The sequence below is a fragment of the Lycium barbarum genome, chromosome 9, assembly GCF_019175385.1.
Source record: "Lycium barbarum isolate Lr01 chromosome 9, ASM1917538v2, whole genome shotgun sequence".
Lineage (NCBI taxonomy): Eukaryota > Viridiplantae > Streptophyta > Magnoliopsida > Solanales > Solanaceae > Lycium > Lycium barbarum.
In genome coordinates, this window is record NC_083345.1 from 23,761,034 (window position 1) to 23,785,701 (window position 24,668).

Consider the following 24,668-nt stretch of genomic DNA (forward strand, 5'->3'; position numbering starts at 1 on the left):
TTTTATACCCTTCTTTCAATAGGTATTCCCTAAGGCAATGATACTACACGCGTCCTAATTGTTTTAATTCACATAAAGTTTTCTGAAGCTTTATTGAATAATTTTCTCGGAAATCTTTATATGCTTCGGGCATTTTGAATCCTTCAGGGATTTTCATAAAAATATCATTGTCCAGTGAGCCATATAAATAGGCTGTGACAGTCAAATGCATATCAAGTTTTTCATTAACTGCCAAATTCATAAGATATGTGAAGGATTGCATTCACCACAGGAGAATATGTGACCATATAATCAATGCTAGGTCTTTGCGAAAATATTTGTGCCACAAGTCGTGCTTTATATTTTGCGACTTCATTTTTCTCATTTTGTTTTCGCACAAAAACCCATTTGTACCCCCACTGGCTTTACACCTTCAGGTGTTCGATCTATAGGTTCGAAAACTTCACGTTTTTCAAGCGAAGCTAAATCAACTTGAATTGCATCTTTCCATTTCGGCCAATCATTTCTCTGTCTACATTCATCGATAGATTTTGGTTCAACATCCTCATTTTGTTGCATTATTTCATCAATAGCATTATAAGCAAAAGCATTGTCGATAATTATATCATTTAGGTTCCATATTATTCCTGAGCAGATATAACTTATTGAGATCTCTTCATTTTCATTATTTTCAGGTACCTAAACCTCTTCCGATGTTTTATCAATTGTTATATCTCGTTGCTGTTCTTGAGCAACCGCCTCCATATTATTATCATTTTGATTATTTGCTCCTTTTCTTTTTTGAGGATTTTATCTTTGAAACCAAACGGTCTACCATGTTTTAAGTGTGGTTTAGACTCATTTGCCTTAATTGATTGTCCTATCGGAACATCAACTCGAATTAGAGCATTAGCAACTGGAATATGAGATTTAGTAATTCTTGATAGGTCAGTGAATGCACCTAGCAATTGATTTGCAATATTTTGCAAATAGATTATCTTTTGAACTTCTTGTTCACAATGATTTGTATGAGGATCTAAATGAGATAATGATAATGCATTCCAATTTATCTCCTTTTTCAGCTGCTTATTTCTCCCCCTAATTCTCCCCCTAATTGTCACGCCCCAAATCTGGAGCGGCGTGACCGGCGCTCGGTGCCAAACTAGGCCCGAGCGAACCACTCTAAATTTGAACTGGGCACACACACACCCAAAAAATATATACAACTGAGCAAGGCGACGAGGCTGCTATGTATGTTGTACAACAAAAATGAGAGCCGATAAGGCTACATACATACATGCATACATTTATATACATACATACATACATTTATATACATACATATATATATATATATATATATATATATATATATATATATATATATATCAATAGCATACCAAAAGGGACCACAGCTCCGAACCAAGTGGAGCACCCTGACTGCAGCTGAGTGGAAGACCTACTGAGCTGGATCGTCTATCTGGCTACCTGAACCTGCGGGCATGAACGCAGTGCCCCCAAGCAAAAAGAACGTCAGTACGAAACAATGTACTGAGTATGTAAGGCAAAGGAATAACTGAAACTCAACTGAAAATGTAATAATTTGGAGGCCAAAAAAATGCTCTGAATATATCACCTGACCTGTCTCATATGAAATGCAATATAAAACTATTATATATCTCACTGGCCAAGTGGCCAGGCAACTGAAAAAATTACTCACTAACCCGTCGGCAAGGCAATCTGTCTCATTGACCCATCGGTCAGGCATTCTGTCTCACTGACCCGTAGGCTAGGCATTCTGTCTCACTGACCAAGGGGCCAGGCTAAAGAAAATGTCTTACTGACCAATTGTCTAGGCTAAATAAAATGTATATATATGTATATCATGCATGTGCTGAAAAATACCGACTCTGTAACATGTCTCTTCTGCCTCTCTATGAACTCAAGGACATATGAAGGGAATATGGCCCCTCAGAAAGAATAACAGAACACTCAGAAGTCATGCAACAATATGACAAGCTCTACTTAGACAAATCTCTAGTCACAAGGTTCATTACGCTTTTACCATATATGTAATCATGCCAAGAAAAGATGCAACAGCCTTAACATACCTTTTGGTCTCCTTAACTACTTAACGCTTATCCTTTCAAGCTTGCAAATCTACATCCAAGAGAATTCGTACTATTGTTAAGTTTATCGTTATATGCTGCTCTTAAGCCTTTAAATTAAATCCCCTTAAAATCTGCCGAAATTCGGGCAGCATCTCTCCTGTTTATATCCCTAGCCCGAAATCACAATACCAACAAAACAACAACAAGAACAACGCCAATATCAACAACATCATCATCAACATCAATATGCTTAATGAAACATCCCGCACGATGTTTCCCCAATTTCTCAACCAATCACTAGACTTTACGAAGCTTTAACAACTAAATTTCTATGGTACAATTCATAATACCCATAGTAAAGAATATCTTTACCTCAATAAAGGTTGGTAGGGCTTGAAATCTTATTTATCTTCGGTGACCTCCTTTGATTCGCCGAGATTCGTTGTTAATCTTACAAAACTGAGCTTAATTTGATGTAGGAATTCCTAAATTTGCTATATCTTGGTGTAAGAATGTTGGATGAATGTTATGGGAGGTTCTAGAGAAGCGTGAGGATGAGAAATGATGAAAAATGAGGTAATTTAGGCTAAAATTCTATGGAGAATGTTGGGAGAATGTTCTAGGGGGTTAGGGAAGGTTTTAGGGGTGTTTGGATGAAAAAATAAAGGGTAAAACCCCTTTTATAATGTTCTAGGGTCGGTTGGCACCGACCTAGAATTTTCGGGTACTGTAGCGCGCGTGTCGCGCACTGTAGTTGCGTGTTTCTGCTCTGCCAGCCTGATTTGTAACGTCCATAATTCTCTACTCCAATGTCGTATCAACGAGCGGTTTGTTACGTTGGAAACTAGACTTCATGAACTTCAATTTAGGCTTTTGCTTTACTTTAAAACTCCTCATATACTAAAAGATATTCTTTCCTCAAGTTGGCTCATTCTTGTCGTTCAAAGTAGCGTTCATCTTCTTCCAAAGTCATACTAACTCAACTTCTTCCTCTCATTTCCTTATAGAACCTTCCGAAATTCCTCATATGCATCCTTTATCATAAAATATACTTAATAATGCTTTATCTTTTATACTCCAAAGTTATTTTACTTAGCCATAGTTCAACATACTTACGCTCAAATTTGATAAGTGCTTCTCCGCAAGTACAGGGTGTAACATCCTTCCCCCCTTAAAAACATTCATCCTCGAATATTATAGCTTGCGAGCTTACGATGTTATCATTAATTTCTCGAAGTGGTTGTCCTCCTTTAGGCCCTTATCTTCATACTATAATAATATGAGCTCATCAGTCTTCTTTCATGTTCCCTTAACTCTTTGTCGAACTCATCCATCAGTTTCATATCCTCATGTCCTCATGTATGTAACCGGTTGTCAACTGATATCCAGCTATCGTCCTATTCTCATTAAGATGGTCTTGGCTCATGATTGATACGGCTCTCCGCCGACCTTGCGAGTATTCTTAATTGTTGTACCCCTTTTACTTACTCTTTATTTCTCTACTAGTAGACAAACTCTCTTGTTCAGTTATGGCACCTTTCCTTGCTTGCTTCTCTGGTGCTATTTTAGATTATCCCTTTTTGTACTAGTCGACCTTATCTACATACCATATCATCTCCTTTTAATTCCTTGGTCGGACCCTTTAATTCCTTACAATATCATCATATTCATACTTGAACTTTTCCTCCAATTTCCTCTTCTCAATTTTAACATAATTGCAAAATAAACTCATGAACATGGAACTAAGATAAAATCCTACTTCATCATAATTTCCTTTCAATATGAGTATGCTTCCCTCCTTAAGTCCTTACCTCTCTTATACCGGTGACTAATTGAGACTTAAACTAAACTCCATTCTTCTTTCATCATGGCGATTGTTTATATGGTTCTATGTCATACACTCTCACAATTGATATAACCGGCAACTTGAAATTTCACAACTTACGAGGTACTCCCTAATCTCAGGCAGTACTACTATCTTGCTATCCATATGCACACTATCTTCCTTTCCTTTTGAAGATTATTGAACTTCCTATAATTATTCCTCTTTTAAAGCTTTCATCTCTTCTAGTGCTACAAGTTCATTTTAGTAGTCCCGATTATCCCTTATACTTATCCCTGGTCACATGCGGCCTTTCTTACTCCTTTTGTTACCCCTTGGAGTACTTTACTGCATATCTAAATATACCTAAAATTTCTTCGACGCGAGTGATTCGAGTCATAGTCCGTAATACAACGTATCGCATTGGCGAAACTTATTCTCCTTTCCATATTTATCTCATGATATATTTGCATTTAATCCATTCTTAATTTTCTTTAGAACATTCTTGACATACCGGTTCATCTCGAATTTTGGCTCCTTCAATCCAGTATATTTCCCTCTTTTGAGCTTGGGAATATTGTAGTTCATCTTAGAATTGAATTTGTCCTTCCTCCCTTTTAAAGGATGTTCTCATATACTAGTAACCTTCGAGTATTAACCGTTTTTATAGTCATCTGGCCAACTTTAGTGATCCTTCAACTCCTCTATTCCATATAATGCCGGAGTTCTTTCTATCGCATGGTTTAACTTATTTCCTTTTGGTTATCCGAGTTCTTATAGCAAGTCAAAATGTTTATACATACCGGATACAATTTAAACGCTTTCTTTATTGGTCACTTCTTTCTTTCATGACTAACAGTCCCTAGGCTAACGAATCAATGGTGACATCAAAATTTGTCAGGCTTCTTACAAAGTGTCCGACTATACAACGCTCCTTCAGCCATAGTTTTCCTCCCCAACTACCTTTTCACTAATATTCTTGAGATTATTCTTGCTCCTCTTCTCTTGACATCCTAATCTTCTTACTCCTATGTATACATATTTCTCCTTTTCTCTGATATTGTTGCATCATGATTATTCAACTTTAACATTCAGAGAAAACAATAACAATCTGCCCTATAGCACTTGCTACCTTAACTTGATACTCAGCTCAATCAATACCTTTAACATATCGTAAGATCGATCATAAGGACACACCTAATACTTAATGGGGCCACACATAACTTATCATTTACATCGCTTATCAATACTTCACCTACGAAATATCCCAACGCTATTTAAGATTGCCCTGAATCTGTGGCTTTAATACATCTCCCCTCTCTTTTTGCCAACTAGCCAGACTCATACCTTGTGATCATTTAGAAATTCTAATTGTAAAGCTCATATGCTCCTAATTTCCCTCGGGCTATTCTGGTTCCTCATATTCTTTTTTCGTATGTCTAAATCTATAGGTCTTCCTAGCATATCTTTCTACGTCCTAACTGTAAATCCTGGCGATATAAATTTACTTAAAAAATTTTACTCGTACTTGTACCCTATCTCTTTGTCTAAGATAATCAACCTTGCATGCTTTACTTTCCTGTGGCAACCAAATCGATCCTTGCGATACTTTATCTTCACTTGTACACCTACTTTCTTCCCTCCTTACACATAAACCGATATCGCACCTAATTTCTTTATCGTCAAATAACCTTCACAACACCCGTTTGAAAAAAAAATTGAGATGAATCCTTCTTATAAGGATTAGCTAGAAATACACCACCTATTCCTAAGGTTGATATAATCTCTACTTCCTTTGTCGGCCAAGCAACATCACATTTAGAAGTTATATAAACAATCTAGAAGACAATTATAATTGCAATCCAACTTACCTAACCATTTCTCATCCCTGAGTTCAAGGTCATCATTAATACCCGAAGTAACTTGGCCATAATGATTCTCAGAATAGTACCAACTATCAAATACTCAGAATCCCCTTGAAGTTGAATGACTGGTGACTTCTAAATCCCAATGTAAACTCACTTCATATAGGAAAGTTCGATAAAACGAGTATGTGTGCCTATCATCAACCCGTCCTGATCTTATGTATATATATAAACTTCTAGAGTAAAACTCTCCTCTACTCGTTAACTTCCTTTCCCATATCAATAGCTCTTCGTTATCTCTTACTCACAAATCCATAAATCGTAATACTGCATTTGAATTCTTAATGTCAATTTTCCCTATATCTTCACTAAATCTCAATTCTCCGAAATCTCGAATGCAACTCATTCCAGTTCCTTTAATTACTAATCATTTTCCCCTCCAGGAATCTTCCCTTAAATTAAATTAAAATCATTCTAAAACTTCTCTTTGAAAACATCTCATTATTGTTCATTCAATCATAACTTACCAAACATCTGATTGTCACATTTTCCCTTCATTCTTTCTTTATAGCATAGACATTCAAACAATTCAATTTGTAAAAATTTCAGCAGAGTTTCCTCTATACTTCTCACTGCCTCATTCCTGCACACAGTCCAGAAAACACATCCAATGCCTCATAGAGTGAGCACAATTACCCATAACATCTAGCTCAAGTTCTTATATCAAAGTCTATCAATATCAGTAAGGCATGAAACATCCCTTTCGGAGTATCAACTTCATTTCTCATCAATTACCTCATAGCAGCATAATCAACTACTTATCCACAATCAAAACATTTAGGGTTGGAATCGGGGTCATCACATCCTATAATTTAGCTCTACGGCACGATCTAAGATGAGAAGGAAGAGTCAATGGTTCCTAAATGCCCTGCAGCCTCTTGTTTATAAGTGTGGCGCGCTTTCACACCGACAAACAAGACTCTACTGGACACGGTCTGTCGATAACCCTAGAACAGAACTGCTCTGATACCAAGTTTGTCACGCCCCAAATCTGGAGCTGCGTGACCGACACTCGGTGCCAAACTAGGCCCGAGAGAACCACTATAAATCTGAACTCTGCTAAGGCCTACCTGCACACAGACAATACCAACAAGCCGGCGAGGTCGTAATCTTATATATATATATATATATATATATATATATATATATATATATATATATATATATATATGTTGACTATCTCGTCTGAACTGGGCACACACACACCCAAAATATACATACAACTGAGCAAGGCGACGAGGCTGCTATGTATGTTGTACAACAAAAATGAGAGTCGACAAGGCTACATAACATCCCAACTACATACAACGGTCTACAGACCTCTAGGAAACACGAACTGTAGAGAGGACAGGATAAGGCCCCGTCATACCCATATATATATATATATATATATATATATATATATATATATATATATCAAAATAGCATACCAAAAGGGACTGCAACTCCGAACCAAGTGGAGCGCCCTGACTGCAGCTCTGCAGCTGAGTGGAAGACCTACTGAGCTGGATCGTCTATCTGGTACCTGAACCTGCGGCATAAACGCAGCGCCCCCAAGCAAAAAGGACGTCAGTACGAAACAATGTACTGAGTATGTAAGGCAAAGGAATAACTGAAACTGAACTGAAAATGTAATAATTTAGAGGCCAAAAAAATGCTTTAAATATCTCACCTGACCTATCTCGTATGAAATGCAATATAATACTATTATCTATCTCATTGACCAAGTGTCCAAGCAACAGAAAAAAATTCTCACTGACCCATCGGCCAGGCACTCTGTCTCGCTGACCCGTCGGCCAGGCATTCTGTCTCACTGACCAAGGGGCCAGGCTAAATAAAATGTATATATATGTATATCATGCATGTGCTGAAAAATACCGACTGTGTAACATGTCTCTTCTGCCTCTCTATGAACTCAAGGACATAGGAAGGGAATATGGCCCCTCAGAAAGAATAACAGAACACTCATAAGTCAGGCAACAATATGACAAGCTCTACTTAGACAAATCTCTAGTCACAAGGTTCATTACGCTCTTACCATATATGGAATCATGCCAAGAAAAGAAGGAACAACCTTAACATACCTTTTGATCTCCTTAACTACTTAACACTTATCCTTCCAAGCTTACAAAGCTACATCCAAGAGAATTCATACTATTGTTAGGCTTATCGTCATATGCTTGTCTTAAGCCTTCAAATTAAATCCCCTTAAAATCTGTCGTAATTCGAGTAGCATCTCCCCTGTTTATATCACTATCCCGAAATCACAATACCAACAAAACAACAACAATAGCAACACTAATATCAACAACATCATCATCAACATCAATATGCTCAATAAAACATTCCGCACGATGTTTCCCCAATTTCTCAACCAATCACTAGACTTTACGAAGCTTTAACAACTAAATTTCCATGGTACAATTCATAATACCCATAGTAAAGAATATCCTTACCTCAATCGAGGTTGGTAGGGCTAGAAATCTTATTTATCTTCAGCGGCTTCCTTTGATTCGTCGAGATTCGTTGTTAATCTTACAAACCCCAGCTTAATTTGATGTAGGAATTCCTAAATTTGCTATATCTTGGTGTAAGAATATTGGATGAATGCTATGGGAGGTTCTAGAGAAGTGTAGGGATGAGAAATGGTGACAAATGAGGTGATTTAGGCAAAAATTCTATGGAGGAAGTTGGGAGAATATTCTAAGGGGTTAGGGAAGGTTTTAGGGGTGTTTGGATGAAAAAACAAGGGGTAAAACCCCTTTATAATGTTCTAGGGTCGGTTGGCACCGATCTAGAATTTTCGGGTACTGTAGCTGCTCGTTTCTGCTCTGCCAGCCTGATTTGTAACATCCATAATTCTCTTCTCAGATGTCGTATCGACGAGCGGCTTGTTGCGTTGGAAACTAGACTTCATGAACTTCAATTTAGGCTTTTGCTTTACTTCAAAAATCCTCATATACTAAATGATATTGTTTCCCAAATTGGCTCATTCATGTCGTTCAAAGTAGCGCTCATCTTCTTCCAAAGTCATACTAACTCAACTTCTTCCACTCATTTCCTTATAGGACCTTTCGGAATTTCTCATATGCATCCTTTACTTATAAAATGTACTTAATAATGCTTCATCCCTTATACTCCAAAGTTTTTTTACTTAGCCATAGTTCAACATACTTACGCTCAAATTTGATAAGTGCTTCTCCGAATAATAATAAATTAGCTTTTCCGGAGCCTTCAATTAACCTTGTACTTCTAGATATTGTGTTAACATTGGCTTTTTTGTCACCAAATAAGAGAAGAATTTCTTATCTCTTAAGATAGTGTGCATTGTAGCACTGTCTGTAAGACATATATCATCGTAATTGATCTTGGATCCAGCTGGTGACTGGGGAATTTTTATATTCTTCATAATAATAAAAGGTATATTATAAGAAATGTAAAAACAAACAACTTTAGGAAACTGCACTAGAAATGTAGAAATTAGTAAGACATGATGTTTAAGGAAATATACCTAAGAAAAACAAAATAGTAACAAACATTAAAAGTAAACAATAACTTTTCTCATAGTACTATTCCCAGTGAGATGATCAGTTCTTCAGTCAATATCATTATAGAAGTCTCCAGCTTCTAAATGAGTAATATTTGAGAGGCTTTTAAAATCATCATCTTTATAAGCAAAATTTGTCTCAATATCATCATGTTTGTTTGAGGGAACTGCTTCATCATCATTATTCGAAAGGTCAAGTATGCCTCCACATTATTTTCTCTCCCTTTGAGGGAGGCCTGATAAAGCTTGACAAAATGATCGAGCGTACAACAAGCACGTGCCCAATGACCTTTCATACCACATCGGTGGCACATATTAACTTTACCTCTTGAAGGATGATTTTGAGAACCCTTGTTGGTCTCTTGTTTATTCTCACCAAGTTGACGATAATTATGACGTCCCCTTCCACGTCCACGTCCCCGATCATGGCCACGACCACAGTAATTATTTTGCCTTCTTTCAGGCTTATCATAAGTTGTTGCTGCATTCTCTTCAGGGAATGGAGCAGGCCTAGTGGGACGGGATTCATGATTTTTCATTAATAGGGTATTATTCTGCTCATCCACAAGTAGTCAGAAATTAAATAAGCACACTTTTTCGACCCTTTTTCACAGTATTGTTGTTGTAGCAGCACATTTGAAGCATGAAAAGTGGTAAAAGTTTCCCTAGTAAGTCCTCATCAGTGATGGTGTCTCCACATAATTTTAATACGGAACTTACTTTATGGATAGCAGAATTATAATCAATTATAGCTTTAAAATCTTGGAATCGTGGATGTATCCAGTCATATCGAGCTTTCAATAATACCGTCAATTTTAGGTGTTCATATCGATCCTTCAAAATATTCCACAATTCAAGTGGATCTTTCACAGTTAAATATTCAGTTTTTAATCTTTCATGGAGATGATGACGAAGAAAAATTATAGCCTTGGTTTTATCTTGATGCTTTATTTCCTTGTTTAATAGTATCTCCAAGGTTTGTAGTGTCAAGGTAAATTTCAACATCAAAGACCCACGATAAATATTTTTTTGTGGTGATATCAAGTGCCACAAATTCAAGCTTTTATAAGTTCAACATAGTAGCTATCATAGAAGATAAGTTAGAGATAAGGAATTGAATACAACTTAAATACTTTGGATATATTAATTAGACTACATATATAGATTAATAAAACCTTACCAATAGAGGAGTATATCTATAATTTTAGAATGGACAGTAACCTTCCCTAAGCATCAAAAAGTGAGAACTATTCCTTGACACTAATAGTTGTTAGGAACATAAAAAAAATTGACAGTATTTTATAAAAAAATTATAGGTGAAACTTACATCTTTAGAAAAGACCATGTCTACTTAGTTATTGAATTAAAAAAGCTGACCAATATAACAATAAGATGAAAGAAAACAGAATGAAAATTCAAAGCAATCACAAATTAGAAAATAAGAGTATGTCCATACTATGTTACGAATAAGGAACGCCATTTACCCATTAAAGTAAAATCTTGATTTGTGAAAAATAAATGGATTTAACACATACCTTAATAATACTTTTGGCGGAGTTTGATAAGAGACTCTGATACCGTGTTGTAAAATAAAAATTAAGTACTAAATTAAGTAGTTAAAGAGAGAAAGGAAGAAGCGAAGTATTAAGAGTGCTTTCTTTCTATTTTGGGGTGTACTATTTCAACAAAGGAAGAGGCTATTTATAGGCCTCAATTACTTGGGAATGATAGCACGCTACAGTACAAGTGCATGTGGCCCCGAGGACATTCACATATAGGAGCATATGAGATGAAATCATGAGATGAAATTATGTTTGGACATATAATTTGAGATTTTTAAGTTAAATTTTTTCTTGTGGACATAAAAACCCCACAAGTTGTGAAAACCGTCAAAACGTTTCTAATTCTTATACAATCCTACCAAATGAGTAAGTCATAGTTCATAACAAAATTAATAAGCCACTAGAAGACCTTTCTAAAAAATACAACATCAATTGATCAAATTTTAGTTCATTAAAATGAAAAATTGAACATGAGTTGTAATGTAACTACTCTTTAATATAATCCTCCAACATGGTTGATAACAGTAACTTTGTTATAAATATACTGCCAACTTGTAGATCTTTTAATTTTTGATATAAATGGCTGGTAAACACGATTGATAAATATATCTACCAACTTATGCATCTTTTTCATAAAATATAAACTTACAGGTCAACTTTTACATTTAGAAAATTTGAAATCATGATTTGAAATTTCAAATTATGCCTTTTTGGATGATTTTGGATTTATCTCATGAGATGAAATCACATGTCCAAACGCTGATTTCATCTCATGTCCAAACGCCTACATAGTCATTTACAACAAGAAGTGCTTAGTTAAGCATTCTTTGCTCCTCAATTCACTATTCTTCCTATTTATTTTTAAAAAAAATTGCTATTTCTTGTCTTAAATAATTAATTTGTTGCTTAGAAAGCAAACTTTTTTCGTTAGTGTACAAATTTTATAAAATAATTTAAAGGCCTTTTAATATGATTTATAAAATTTAAAGGCCTCTTAATATGATTTCGCCTTAAACTACGAAATCCATTGAGCCGCCCCAGTTAATGTAAGTAAACTAACAAATTCTTAACAATTAGGTTCACCTAAGAATGGCATCCTTTACCTTAAAAGAACCCACACAAAATTTAAAAAATGTATGACTTAAAGATCATCTACAGGAAACTTTATGACTTAAGATCATCTACAGGAAACTTTATTGAAAACCGATGAGGAAACAAAGAAAGGATGGACAAGAAGAACTTTGCCCAGTTAGTGACCAAGTACCCCTCAGCTTGTAGGTCGGGAATGAGGGACACAACAGCTATGTCTCAATCCCCAAGCAAGTTAAAAGTAATGTAAAAGAAAAAAGAAAGACAGAAAGACTAAATAAGTAGTTCGATCCAATTTTGGACTAAAGAAAAAAGTTAATTTGACAACATATACAACAAGGAGTATCCCGTTTATGTTTCCTGTCTGTATTAAAATGAATGTAAGATTACAAAAATTAGAAGGCTTAATCCACTCTGTCCCTAGGGATATCGCAGCAATTTCAAACTCCTAATCTACACCGGAGAACCATCCCTTTCTTCCTAATAGTAACGGCCTTCGGCACTGTACACTTGAAAAAACACTCTAAAAAGAAGCATCATAATTGATGCCATCCTTCCAAGCATGTCTTGGGAGAAGTGCACCATGTTCACTCATACTGCCCCGTAACCTATAGAGGGCTGGTTTACTCCTTACAGTCCTCAAAGGACCTGATCTGTTGCCATGGCTTATTGTTAAGCCGCCCCCTCCACCTGGATTAAAACTTGAAGCTGAAAACGGTCTGTTTTCAAACTCTTCAAGTGGACCAGAACTGTAATCCATTGTCATGAAAGTGGAGGCTTGTCCATATGTTAATCTTGGTGTAACCCCACCAGCATTCCACCAACTGCTATCAGAAGGGACACCTTTGAAATCTGAATCTGGCAACGAGGACTCTTTCTGGCTACATCCATCAGCACAAGTTTCATCATTGTCATTATAGATGAGTTTGAGAGCTTGCACAACTTCTCCCATAAACGGCCTTTGAGTCACCTCTGGATGCACGCACATTGAAGCAATGGCAGCCACTTTTGCCATATCATCAAAGTCACAGCTTCCAGCCAAAGAAGGATCCACCAGTTGCTCCAAACCTTCTCTAGTAGTTAGAAGAGGTCGCGCCCAAGTTACCAGGTTTTCTTGTCCAGGAGGTTGAGACATGTCCACAGGTTTTCTTCCGGAGAGAAGCTCCAATAACACAACTCCGTAACTATACACATCACTTTTAACAAGCAGGTGTCCTGTCATTGCATATTCAGGAGCAACGTACCTGCAAAAAACCGGTAAAAAGAGAATGTTAGCAACTGCTTTATCGCACAAATGCAGGTGCAAATGTACACGTTGCAGCACAGATTAGAGTTGCAAATAAGGCCGAGTATGAAGTTGGTTTATGTACAAAAGAACTAAAGATAAAGGATCAAAGAAAAAAAAAACAGAATAAGATAATTAGAGGCGAATAAAATATGAGGCCTAAGAAACTAATTAAAAAATATAACATGATTTCAAGATATCTAAGATTATGACCTATGACCACAGCCTGATGCATTAGAAAACTACTACATAGGGCTGAGACAGTCATCCTCTTAGTTTGGTGACAGAATTTCAGGACATAATTGATAGAGGATAGATATCCCTGCAAATAAAGCTAACGCTCACAGTTTTTCTTTCTCCCTTTTGTTGTGGGAACTCAATTCAGACAATGTGCAGGAAGTAGTCTCACACTATCTAATCATCTTCTGTAACATCAACAATTTTATATCAGCACAATTTCCAAACTCAGTTTCATGAATTTACACCTTACACCTCCAGAAACACAGACAAGCATAACTTGGCAAAGGATTTAACAAGTTTTTGTTAGTACTCATTAAAAGTTCCTATAGATGATGCAATGGAACCAATCAGAGCTTTAATAGTTATCCTTTAGTATCATACTTCCGTTCATTCTTTTTTCATTTATAGTACTATGCTTCACTATCATACCACAGATTCATTATACTCTTATTTGGGTGAATTGCGACCATTTCAAGATTAGTCATGTTCAAGAGATATATACCCAAAAGTTCCCATGACTCGAGTAGATATGTGGTCACTTCCTTCGGTTGCTTCCCTTGCTAACCCAAAATCTGAAACCTTAGGGGTGAAGTCATCTTCTAACAAAACATTGCTGGCTTTAAAATCACGATGAATTACACGAGGATTAGAATCTTCATGAAGGTAAGCTAGTCCTCTCGCAGCGCCAAGAGCAATTTTCAACCTCACATCCCAATCAAGTGGCCCTTTTCTCCCGTCTTTTCCTGAAATATAGCAGTAGAGTTCTGTTAAGGAGAATCACATGGTAATATGTTTTACTTGCACCAAGGTACAAAGACATTTTTATGCTTGTAGTTGGTAGAATGGTGAAGCCTTTTTGGAACAGTCGATTGAAAATAAGACCAATTAACTTGTTCACGTTGGCAAATTACTCTCTGTACGTATTCTGGTAGTGACAATCAACCTGGAAGAATGAGAGAAACAAAGTCCTACCAGCTCGGGTGGAGTTCTTCGCAATTGTTGTTGGATGGGCAGCAAAGCAGAAGAAAAGAAGGAACAGAAATGCAAAAAGCGAAAGAAAGAGGTAGCCAACTAAGGTAACTGGTCCTGGGCAGGAGGAACGAGCTGTTGGCTTAAAACTAAAAGAAGGAAAAACGAGGATAAATACAATGCCTTCCCAGAAGTCAAAAAGATTTGCCACAGAATGAGGTTCAAAGAGTTAAGTTATGTCCTTGGCAAACCTCCCATAGAGAATTGGCTTAATATATTGACTAAAAATGTTTCAAGAAACATGGCACCAGAATTAGCAATACAAAGGACATAAGTAATCAAAGAAGCACAAATGGACTGCCATAATTCTTGCACATAGGATGACTAAGGTATAAATGTGCTCTGGAATGCAAGATTATTACAAGTGATATAGAGGAACTTGAGCCTGAAAGGAATTTCAGCAAAATTTGTAAAAGAAACGAAGGTAAGGGAAATAAAGAGTATACCATGCAAATGAGACTCCACACTACCATTTCGAACAATTTCATATACCAAGCTGCGAGTCCGCTCTTCACTGCATATACCAATTAATTTCACCAGGTTACGGTGATGCAATCGGCTTAGCATCTCAACTTCAGCAATAAATTCACGATCTCCATTCTGGTTATTATCCCTAGTGAGCACTTTCACAGCAACTTCTGTTCTGTCTTCTAAGATACCATGATAAACTCGTCCAAATCCTCCTTCACCTAAAACCCTTTTTAAACTAAACTTGTCAGTTGCCTTCTCAAGCTCTGCAAGCGAAAATGTTTTGACAGAAAGGATAGATGCGGGCATAGGAGAAATGAGGGAAACCGATGTTGAGCTATCTGGGCTACTTGATATTGTCGACCCAATTCCTGCAAATCAAAAAATGTGTGTTCATTCAATCTTCATGACGTACAGAATTGAGAAGCTTAGAGAAGTCAAAGTCTTTAATAGTACAGATCAGAGTATTATTAACAGCAGAAGATGATAAAATGGAATGTTTTTTCTTTTACACATACATTAAAGAAAAAGAATATCCCACCACTGCTGATTCACATATATTTCAAAATTTACATCTCTGCTTCTTCACAATAATATCCCACTCTCAAAGGTCACTGATGAGTAATTTAAAACAAGGAAACAAGTACCTACCCTTGCCAGATCTCTTGTGCATAGATGATGTAAACACTGGACCAACAGCATTTGATGGTCGGTCAGTCCTCCTACATTTTAAGACGACAACCAGTGCACCACAGCATACCACCAACAATACTAATGCTGATGAAGCAATGAGAAAAACGAATCGGGGATTCATTTTCTGGCTCTTGTTTACAAAGTCAGCAGTAATAGGGAATTGTTGATTGACAACACTTCCAGTTGGACTATTACCAGAATCGCCAGATGGTGAAGAAGGAAGCCCTGGAATAACTTGTTCAGACTATATTGCACCATGACTCCATGAAGTTAAAAGGAACTTAACAATAAACAGTTCATAGTGTACCTGGATAGATAATGTGCATCACTTCATAATCCCCAAACATCGTTCTATTGAGAGGCACCTTCTTTTTCCAGAATCTTTCATAGGTCAGCATAGCTGTGGTGTTATCAAACTTCTCCCCCAAAGGAACCAAGTTAATATCAACAATTGTTCTTTCTTGATTTTGAGTATCAGCACTAGCTCCAACTACAACAACTTGACTTGGATCTAGATAGGTGCCTTCTGCAACCTGAATCCCCAGATCTCTAACCACAGGAAATATAGAATAAAGTGACTTGTCTAAGAGAAGTCTGACTTTCATTGGAAACACACAAGCACAAGGTATAACAAAAGGAACATAAGCAAATGGCTCTGCACAGATCTGGCCACAACCTGTAGTTAAGAATATTCAACATCAGATATTGTGTGTGAGGAACATAACTCTAGCAGAAATGATCTAGATTCTGGAGGATTCAGATTAGCATGTTAAGTGTGTCAATGATGGTTCGAATTAATATCTCATACAAAACGGGAAGGGAGGGGGGAAATTTATAAACAAATAAAGCTGTACTATCCTTTGGGCTGCTCTTTCAACTGTTGTTGACCTAATTAAATTTGACAATTTTCTACACCAAACTTGGAAAGATAATGAAGGATAAAGGAAAGCATAATAAAGAAAAGAGAACACGTCATAAAACGACCAACATCTTTTTTTTCTTACTCATCAAGAACTTGTTTTTCTTCATTTTTTTCACAATGGTAGTGCCTGTGGCTAGCTTGCACACACCTCAACTATTTCACCAAGTACCTTTTACCTCCTACCAACATAGGTATACATGGTAACTTTGCCCCCAAGGATTAGGCAGATGGAAAAACATCTTTGCTAAGACAAATCCTTGGGCATCCAAGAACCTTTTTGTTCCATTTGAGTAAAAGGAATAAACATGCACTCCGCCGCATAAATCGCTTCAGGATAGGTTCTGCCGCAACTTTTTTCTAGCACTTGAAACCAACACACTCCAAATATTTAAAATTAATACCCATATCTTATCCTACACTTTCAAGTTTTGCATCAATCTCTCAAGTATAACAAAAAAGTTATAGAAGACCTGCATCTCATTTAAGAACTACTAATATTTGGATGGTTTGACATGCGGAGAACGATATCGTATTCATTCAAGGATGGACGCACTACATAGGTAAGCCTTTAGAAGAAGAACGAGAGGATATTGGGCATGGAATGTTGCCCCTCAAGCCATCATGTGGGTCCTGCTGAAGCTTGGGAGTGATTTGTCAAGAACCATATTTTGGCATAGACCCTCTTTACTTTTTTTGGTATATTGTTTGTATACGGAAGTTTCCAAATCGATAAATTTGTTTACCTTATAAATAATGAAAATTTTCAAATTTAGATGGAAAATTTTAAGGGCTATCACCTCTTAACTGTTACAAATACAATACATTTTTTCCCTCTGTAATATGAGAACAATTAAACGTGAAAAATTCTCCTCAAAATGAAAGCATTTCCACCATTTATTGCCTCTACTCTTATTGCCATGATGTCATCTAAAAAGCAAGGAACCTTAGACACATAGCTTGGACATGTCCTAACACAAAGCCAATTTATGCTCGGTTTTTGTTTTAACTTCACAAGACCTCCATTTTACTACATGGGACACCAGAGGGAGACTTTTTCCGATATTCAACATTTGTTAAGTACTTTTCTTACTTGACACCTAAGTGAAATAGATGTATAAGAATTGCCCATAGAATTGGACACTTGGCATTTTGTTTCATTTCTTCTTTTCTTTTACAGTTACAGTATGCAAATTACTCTGAATGTTTTCTCAATATCATTGTTGCAATGTTGGATGACTTAAAACTATTGAGTATTTTATTTCATTTCTTCTTTTTCTTTTACAGTTACAGTATGCAAATTACTTTGAATGCTTTCTCAATATCATTGTTGCAATGTTGGATGACTTAAAACTATTACTCTTTAAGGTAGAAGTTATGAACATTGGAGCATGTCCTTTCTTGTACTTTAATGTCTTCCTTCCGTTGATAAATCTATAATTCAAGATATAATTTGAATATCCCACTTGTAGTTTTCCTCTAATACTCGCAATCTTTGTAAGTTAGCATACGTGCTCTTGTCTAACCTGATGTTATGAGAATAATGTTTGTCTCCTAGCTACAAGGTTCTCATTCATCCCAAGTACCCCTCTGAATCAGTCATCCACGTCTCTCCTTTTCTTTTGTTCACTTTGACTGTGGTTAGCTGCCCAATTGGAAGATTGATAATCTAAATGTGCAGAATTACATATTGATGGTCATAAACCTACCATCTAAATATACTGAGGCTAAGTTTGTGAGATTTTACAACAGTTAGGATATTATGTGCAACGTCCTAATGGATGAGACAATAGTTCCATAGACTACGTAGATCAGGACCCTAAACATTTTTTTATTCGGAAAATCACAAAGCCGAAAGAAGATCCATTTGCAGCCTCCTATAAGTAATAATATCTAGATTCTCTATCTTATATTGCATGTGCAAGTTCAGCGTAACCCATTATCAGCAGTAAAAAGCATGCGGTGCTCAGTGTTAGTTGGGAAGGATATAATGATCATATAACTTCTTACTTTAAGGAATAGAAAAATATCTATCAAGAAAATAAAAGTGAATCTCATGTAGCTCTTGTATTATTCACGTTGCATTAACTTCCCATTTTAATAACGTGGATATTAATTTAGGATCATTGGAAAGAGAATCATAGGAGATTGATTTAGTAATGAGAGTAATACATTTAGGAACAAGAGTAGTACATCAAGGGCACATCTGGTTTGAGGGATAATAGGACATAACCTCCGCATAAAAAAGTGCATTATCTATATGGTGCTTGGCTACCATATTTGTTTCGTGTAGAGATATGCATGCATAACTTCTGCACTAAATCTCTGAATTCAATTCGGGAAAACCCTAAACGTATTAGCAATATAGTGTAGTACCACAGTTAATCTTGAGTACCACACTTTTTAAAAATATACTTTAAACTAGTTCTTGTTTAGTTAACCATCTCTCACTTATTACTCTCTCTTTTGTTTACAAACTGCTTGTAGTGTTGATTTTAAGATAAAAGAATTTTTCTATAATATATTTCCGCATCTAAAAAATTCAAGATTTCATATTTCTTTATTTATCTAATAATTTAATACAGTCCATTTTAACTTTCTTAACAAGTGTTATTTATTTGAGGTAATGGAAAATCAGTAATTATATTACATTTCACATTTTTACTGTATTACACTAAATATTTCTAATCACAAATTTAATTTTTCTCAATTACATAGGCTAGTAAACTGGTACTAGATTGGATAAGGTTTTATCATTGGCCAAGAGTATTGTGGGAAACAAATCTTTATCCAATTCAAAACCAAACATACATTTTAGACCATCCACAGTATATCTCTGACCAGAACTGAACATCCAATAATAAGTACAATAATCAAGTACTATATTACAATTTCCCAACCTTAAAACCCAGTGTAGCTTATCAAAGAACCAAACAATCCTTGAGGTTCTGCACTTTGGCACCAAAGGGTAGAGAAACTACGTAGCTGCAGTGTCAATGACGGTGAGAGGGTTTGTGAGGCAATTCTAGACATTTATGAAACAAGTTCAACAGATCTCGATAGTCGCATATAAACTGACAATTATAACCAGATTTACATGCAAGATGTGTGCTTTATATATATCAAAATCACCATAGGGGATACAAAGTGATGCATTAAATACACAAAAAAAGTGAACATATGGTAAGCTATTTAGTTTGTGCCCCCAAAGCAGCAACCTTTGCCTTCGATCTTCCTATTCTTGTTTTCATTTTTAGTCTTTCGTCCACAATTTTTCCTCAAGTTGAAGCAATGAAGAGAGGCAAAAGAGAATGGGATTGACAGGATATTATCAATTACAACAGCAATAATACCTGAGCCCACTGCAGGAGATGGGGAAACATGAGCTCTCGGCCGATGATGACGATGATGACCGTGACGTCTTGCCACTCGACTGGAAATTGGAGCGGCAGCACGACCTAAAGATTAGAGTTCCACATCAGTAAAAGCCAAAGAAGTCCTAAAAGAGGGTATGGAAAGAGCAACTCTCAATACCTTGAGATGCAGGGGAAGGAGCAGGCGCCCTAGAGGGAATCAGATATGGTCTGCGATGGTGCATACGCGGTGCTGGCATTGGTGCAAATGAGGCACGAGTTGGCACTAATCTTGCTGCAAAACAATGTAACAGACACTAAGTGCTCGTTTGGTTGGGAAACAACTTATCCCGGGATAAGTTATCCCGGGATTAGTTATTCCACCCTCAAGGTGGGATAAAATAAGGCTACAATCCCGGGATAACTAATGCCGGGATCAGTTATCCCGGATTTTTATTCCAGCCAAACATGGGATAAGAAGGCACTAAAATTTTATCCCGGGACTATTTTTGCTTATCCTTCACACCAAACGACCCCTAAGTATGATCCAAATCCACATTTATCACTAAGTTGTTATAACAAGTGGCTTCTCTCATCAGTCAGCAAATAACAGCACAGAGCCATAAGAAGCAGAATTTGAAGTACCAATCTTACCATCTTCTAAAAAAAGTTTGGTTGCAAAGTAACCCTTGTTTGGCGGTAGAGTAGGAGACAGGTAAATATGCGGCAATGTTAACCCTGAAGTTGAAAGTTTAAGAAGCAAATAAGTAACCGAACTTCACAAACAGAAAAACAAAATAGGCAGTCGTACATGCACTAATTTTCACAGATTTGGAAGGTATTAGCTGAAAGGGGAAAATATATTTTAGAAGTCTTGAAACAGGATAACTGAAAAGGAAACAGTCCTAATTTACAGGCCGCAAGCATCAGTTAACTAATGCTACTAATTTACTCCTCATTTGCTACGGTTATCGTATTATTTGATGTTGCTACTGTTCTTTTCTCCATTATTTTCAACATGGCTTCTTCATTACTGTATTTCCTTTTCATACCTGATTTTATATGCTTTAATTGAGCCGAGGGTCCATCGGAAACAGCCTCTCTACCCCACAAAGGTAGCAGTAAGGCTGCGTACATCCTACCCTCCCCAGACCACAATTGTGGGATTACACTGGGTATGTTGGTGTAAGCATCGGTTAACTAGTTAACAAATGCCTGTCTACCTCTTTCCTTTCAAAAAGGAAGGGGCTTTCTTGATATATCAACCGTACTGCAATACCAATACAAGTTGCAGTCAACTATATGAGCTCTCTATATTTGTGCTGCTGCTCTATTCCAGGCCATTTTATTTCTTTCCAAACGGGAAGGGGCTTTCGTTGATTCTTGAAATGCAAAAGTAGGCAGCTAAAACCTTTCCCCTGATTGGAGTGTGCATTTTAATTCAAAAATTCATAACAGTTCAGAATCGTGAATAAACTCCACAAAATGCCTCTCTCTTGGCTAAATCCCGTCCTTCCACAACAAATGGAAGGGATAAGAGAAAGAAACGTGAAGCAAAAGAAGTAAGGGGTCGTGGTTGCTGGTTAAGAGCTAAGTTATTCAATTATCAAAATCTGCATGAGTAATACTATGTTTGGTTGCATTTTTTTTTTGTGCTATGTATAATATTCAACACACCTAATACGGTGTTTGATTTGCAATTTAGAAACTCGCATAACTAATACATGTATAAGTTAATGAGGGAATCTATGTGCTATTATGTCTACAAGATAGAAGATGAAATAACTAATATATGAATAACTAAAGCGTGCATAACTAATCCTTGTAGATTCCCTCAAAACCAATATCTCTGCATTACTAATACCAGCAACCAAACAGCCCCATGGTCTTGTATAAGGGATAATTACGGATAAAACCCCGAGATTGTAGTGTTATTTTTATCCCACATTGAGGGTGAGATAACGATCCGGGGGATAATTAATCCTGGGATAACTTGTTCCCCAACCAAACGAACCCTACTAAGTGCATTAAAAGGTTTGAATCCCAGCTACAACCAAATGACCAGGTTTTGCCGACATCTGTGACTACTCAGTGTATTAGCCAATCAGTGGCGGAGCCTAAATTTATTCTTTTTATGTACACGTATTACATATAACACCCCTTGCCTTCTTCGCGGATTTACTTTTTTATATTTTGACCCCTCAGTTCTGGCTCCGCTACTAAGCCAATTTGACCCGGCCGCCACCAGCAGACTCAACAAAAAAAATACACAAAAAGAAGTAAAAGGTACCGAGAGGAGTAGGAAGGAGAGTAAGCAAGGAAAGAAGGAAGAGAAGCATTAGAGCTGCTGGCATCTTCTCTCTCTACAACGCAGTTCACAAACATCATCCTCAGTATCAAACCCCACCAAACTCCAACACCATTCTCCTAGGGTTTTAGTGTCCATGAGATTGCATGTCTAAAAACCCTAGCACCTCCACAATGCAGGTCCGTTTGTACTTGCACAGATCCACCAAATACGGGAAGTACCACACACTGATGCACAAAACAACACTGCCCTAGAAACGACAAATGATGAGGGATCTTATCAGTCTAGAATTCAGCTGAGCTAGAGAGAGAAAGTGATATATATTATAGAAAGAAGAAGAAGAAGAAGAAGAAGAAGAAGTGAGAGAGTGGGTGAGTGAGTGGGGGCGTTTTTATTGCCGGTGTAGCCACCAGCAAACTTGCTAAGTTTTTCGCTGAATTGATTATTGTCTCCTACCACGGCCCACCTCTGCGCGTGTCACACACGCTTTTCCTCTAAATATTCTTTTTTTAATTCGAGTTAACAATCAAAAATACACTTAATTACAACGAATCTTAATACCTCAATTGATTAATCACGACTTTTTATCTTGTTGGTGAGGGTTTGATTTCTCTATCTTATAATCTCTTCCCCCACTTACCCTTTCCCTACCCCTATATAATTAAAAAAATTAAAAAAAAGCCTGAACTATCACTTTTTCACAAATTTCATGACCTAACTATTAGTTGTTCTATATTTCTACCCGAACCATCGTCATCAGGGGCGGACCCACATATAGATTTCAGATGCTCGAGCACCCATTGAGCCCGACAGAAACTTTGTGTATGTATATAGAAAATACTGAAAATTGGATATATTGCAATCGTGCGCACCCACTGACCAAAAAGTCTGATGGGTGCTTTGGTTCTGAAGTTAAAGTTTGAGCACACTGGTGCCCTTTAGCGAGGGTTCGAAACCATACTGCAACGTTTTTTAAATAGAAAAAAGGCAAATGATCTTTCTTTTTAATGGAAATAACGCAAACTGAAACTTCTTCTTTTATGTTTATAATAACGTTGACTCTTCTTTTTATACCTTTTTCACACTTATTGCTTCTTTATTGTTTTTTTTCACTTTTCCTATTTTATATTTCATTCACTAACTAAATCATAAAAACATTAGTAGGTTTCTAGAAAGAAAACACCAAAGAAACCCTTCTTGGCTTCTCCAGCTTCTTGGTCGATCGCAGAACGAAAATTGAAAACACAAATAACGTAATAAGATTAGTATTTTGATAAGTAAGATATTCACTTATTTTTCTGAAAATATTTTTATTCGTACCGAGCACACACTAAAGCTAGAGATTTGAGTGTAAGTACAACATGCTAGAAGTCTTCTTTTGGTAAGGATATATTAATCGTAGGTTTCTTATTAACTTTCATTGTTGAGTTCGGATGCACTTATACTACATGATTGGTAGCAACTAGAGGAAGTGAGCACCCACGACTATAAAATTCTAGATCCGCCACTGATCGTCATTTATATATTAAGAAAACCACACCTTAAATAGTCCAATTATCAATTGTTCTTTTTTTCTACTTGAACTATTACCGTCTACTACTCAATTAGATGTGTTTTTTAATACGTTTAAGCTATACGCTCTCCGTCCCAATTTATGTTATATAGTTTGATTGGGTACGGAGTTTAAGAAATAAAATGAAAACTTAGTCTAAAATAGTTTGTTTATAGATGTTTGTGCGACTGTAAATTATTTTATTAAGGGTAAAAATTATTTCATTAAGGGCAAAGAGTTTAGTTAAGATAGAACGAAGTAACAATTGAATAATTCAGGTGGAAAAAAGAAAATAACTGATATGAAGTATGAAACTCGAAAAAAGGTATTACTCTCTCCGTCCAAAAAGATTGTCCTCTTTTGAGTTGGCACAAAATTTAAGAAATAAAGAAAGACTTTTGAAATGTGTAGTCCAAAATAAGCCTTAATTATTTGTGTGGTTGTAAATCATCTCATAAAGCTAAATTGTTTCTAAATATAGAAAAGGAATAATCTTTTTAGGATAAATTAAAAAGAAAAAAAGAATAATCTTTTTGGGACAGAAAGAGTACCTCGCATGTATTTTTCAGCATTATTTCTTTTTATTTCATGAAAAAACAGGTTCCCGCGTAAAAGCGGACAGTGAAATTAGGATAATTCACGAACCTGAAAAAGGTTTCAACTGGAAGCGAGTCAAATGCTGTCGTACTTCTGACGTATGGACTACGACCTAAAATGTGGTCTTTCCCCCTTTTGAAAAATCCATATTGGTCCTGATAGTGTATGTTCACCTTACCGTATTTGTAG

The 24,668-nt window shown here is 36.4% G+C and overlaps 1 protein-coding gene across 1 annotated transcript; it reads right to left on the reverse strand.

Annotated features, from left to right (window-relative positions):
• Window positions 1-12,317: 12,317 nt before the first annotated feature.
• Window positions 12,318-22,709, reverse strand: LOC132610348 (receptor-like serine/threonine-protein kinase ALE2). The gene is made up of 9 exons (XM_060324648.1): window positions 22,313-22,709; window positions 20,677-20,760; window positions 20,204-20,317; window positions 20,023-20,127; window positions 16,058-16,426; window positions 15,709-15,975; window positions 15,036-15,428; window positions 14,063-14,303; window positions 12,318-13,279 (listed from the first exon to the last, which is right to left on the reverse strand). The coding sequence occupies exons 1-9, from the start codon at window positions 22,374-22,376 to the stop codon at window positions 12,559-12,561; spliced, it is 2,358 nt and encodes a 785-aa protein (XP_060180631.1). The 5' UTR covers window positions 22,377-22,709; the 3' UTR covers window positions 12,318-12,558.
• Window positions 22,710-24,668: the final 1,959 nt, after the last annotated feature.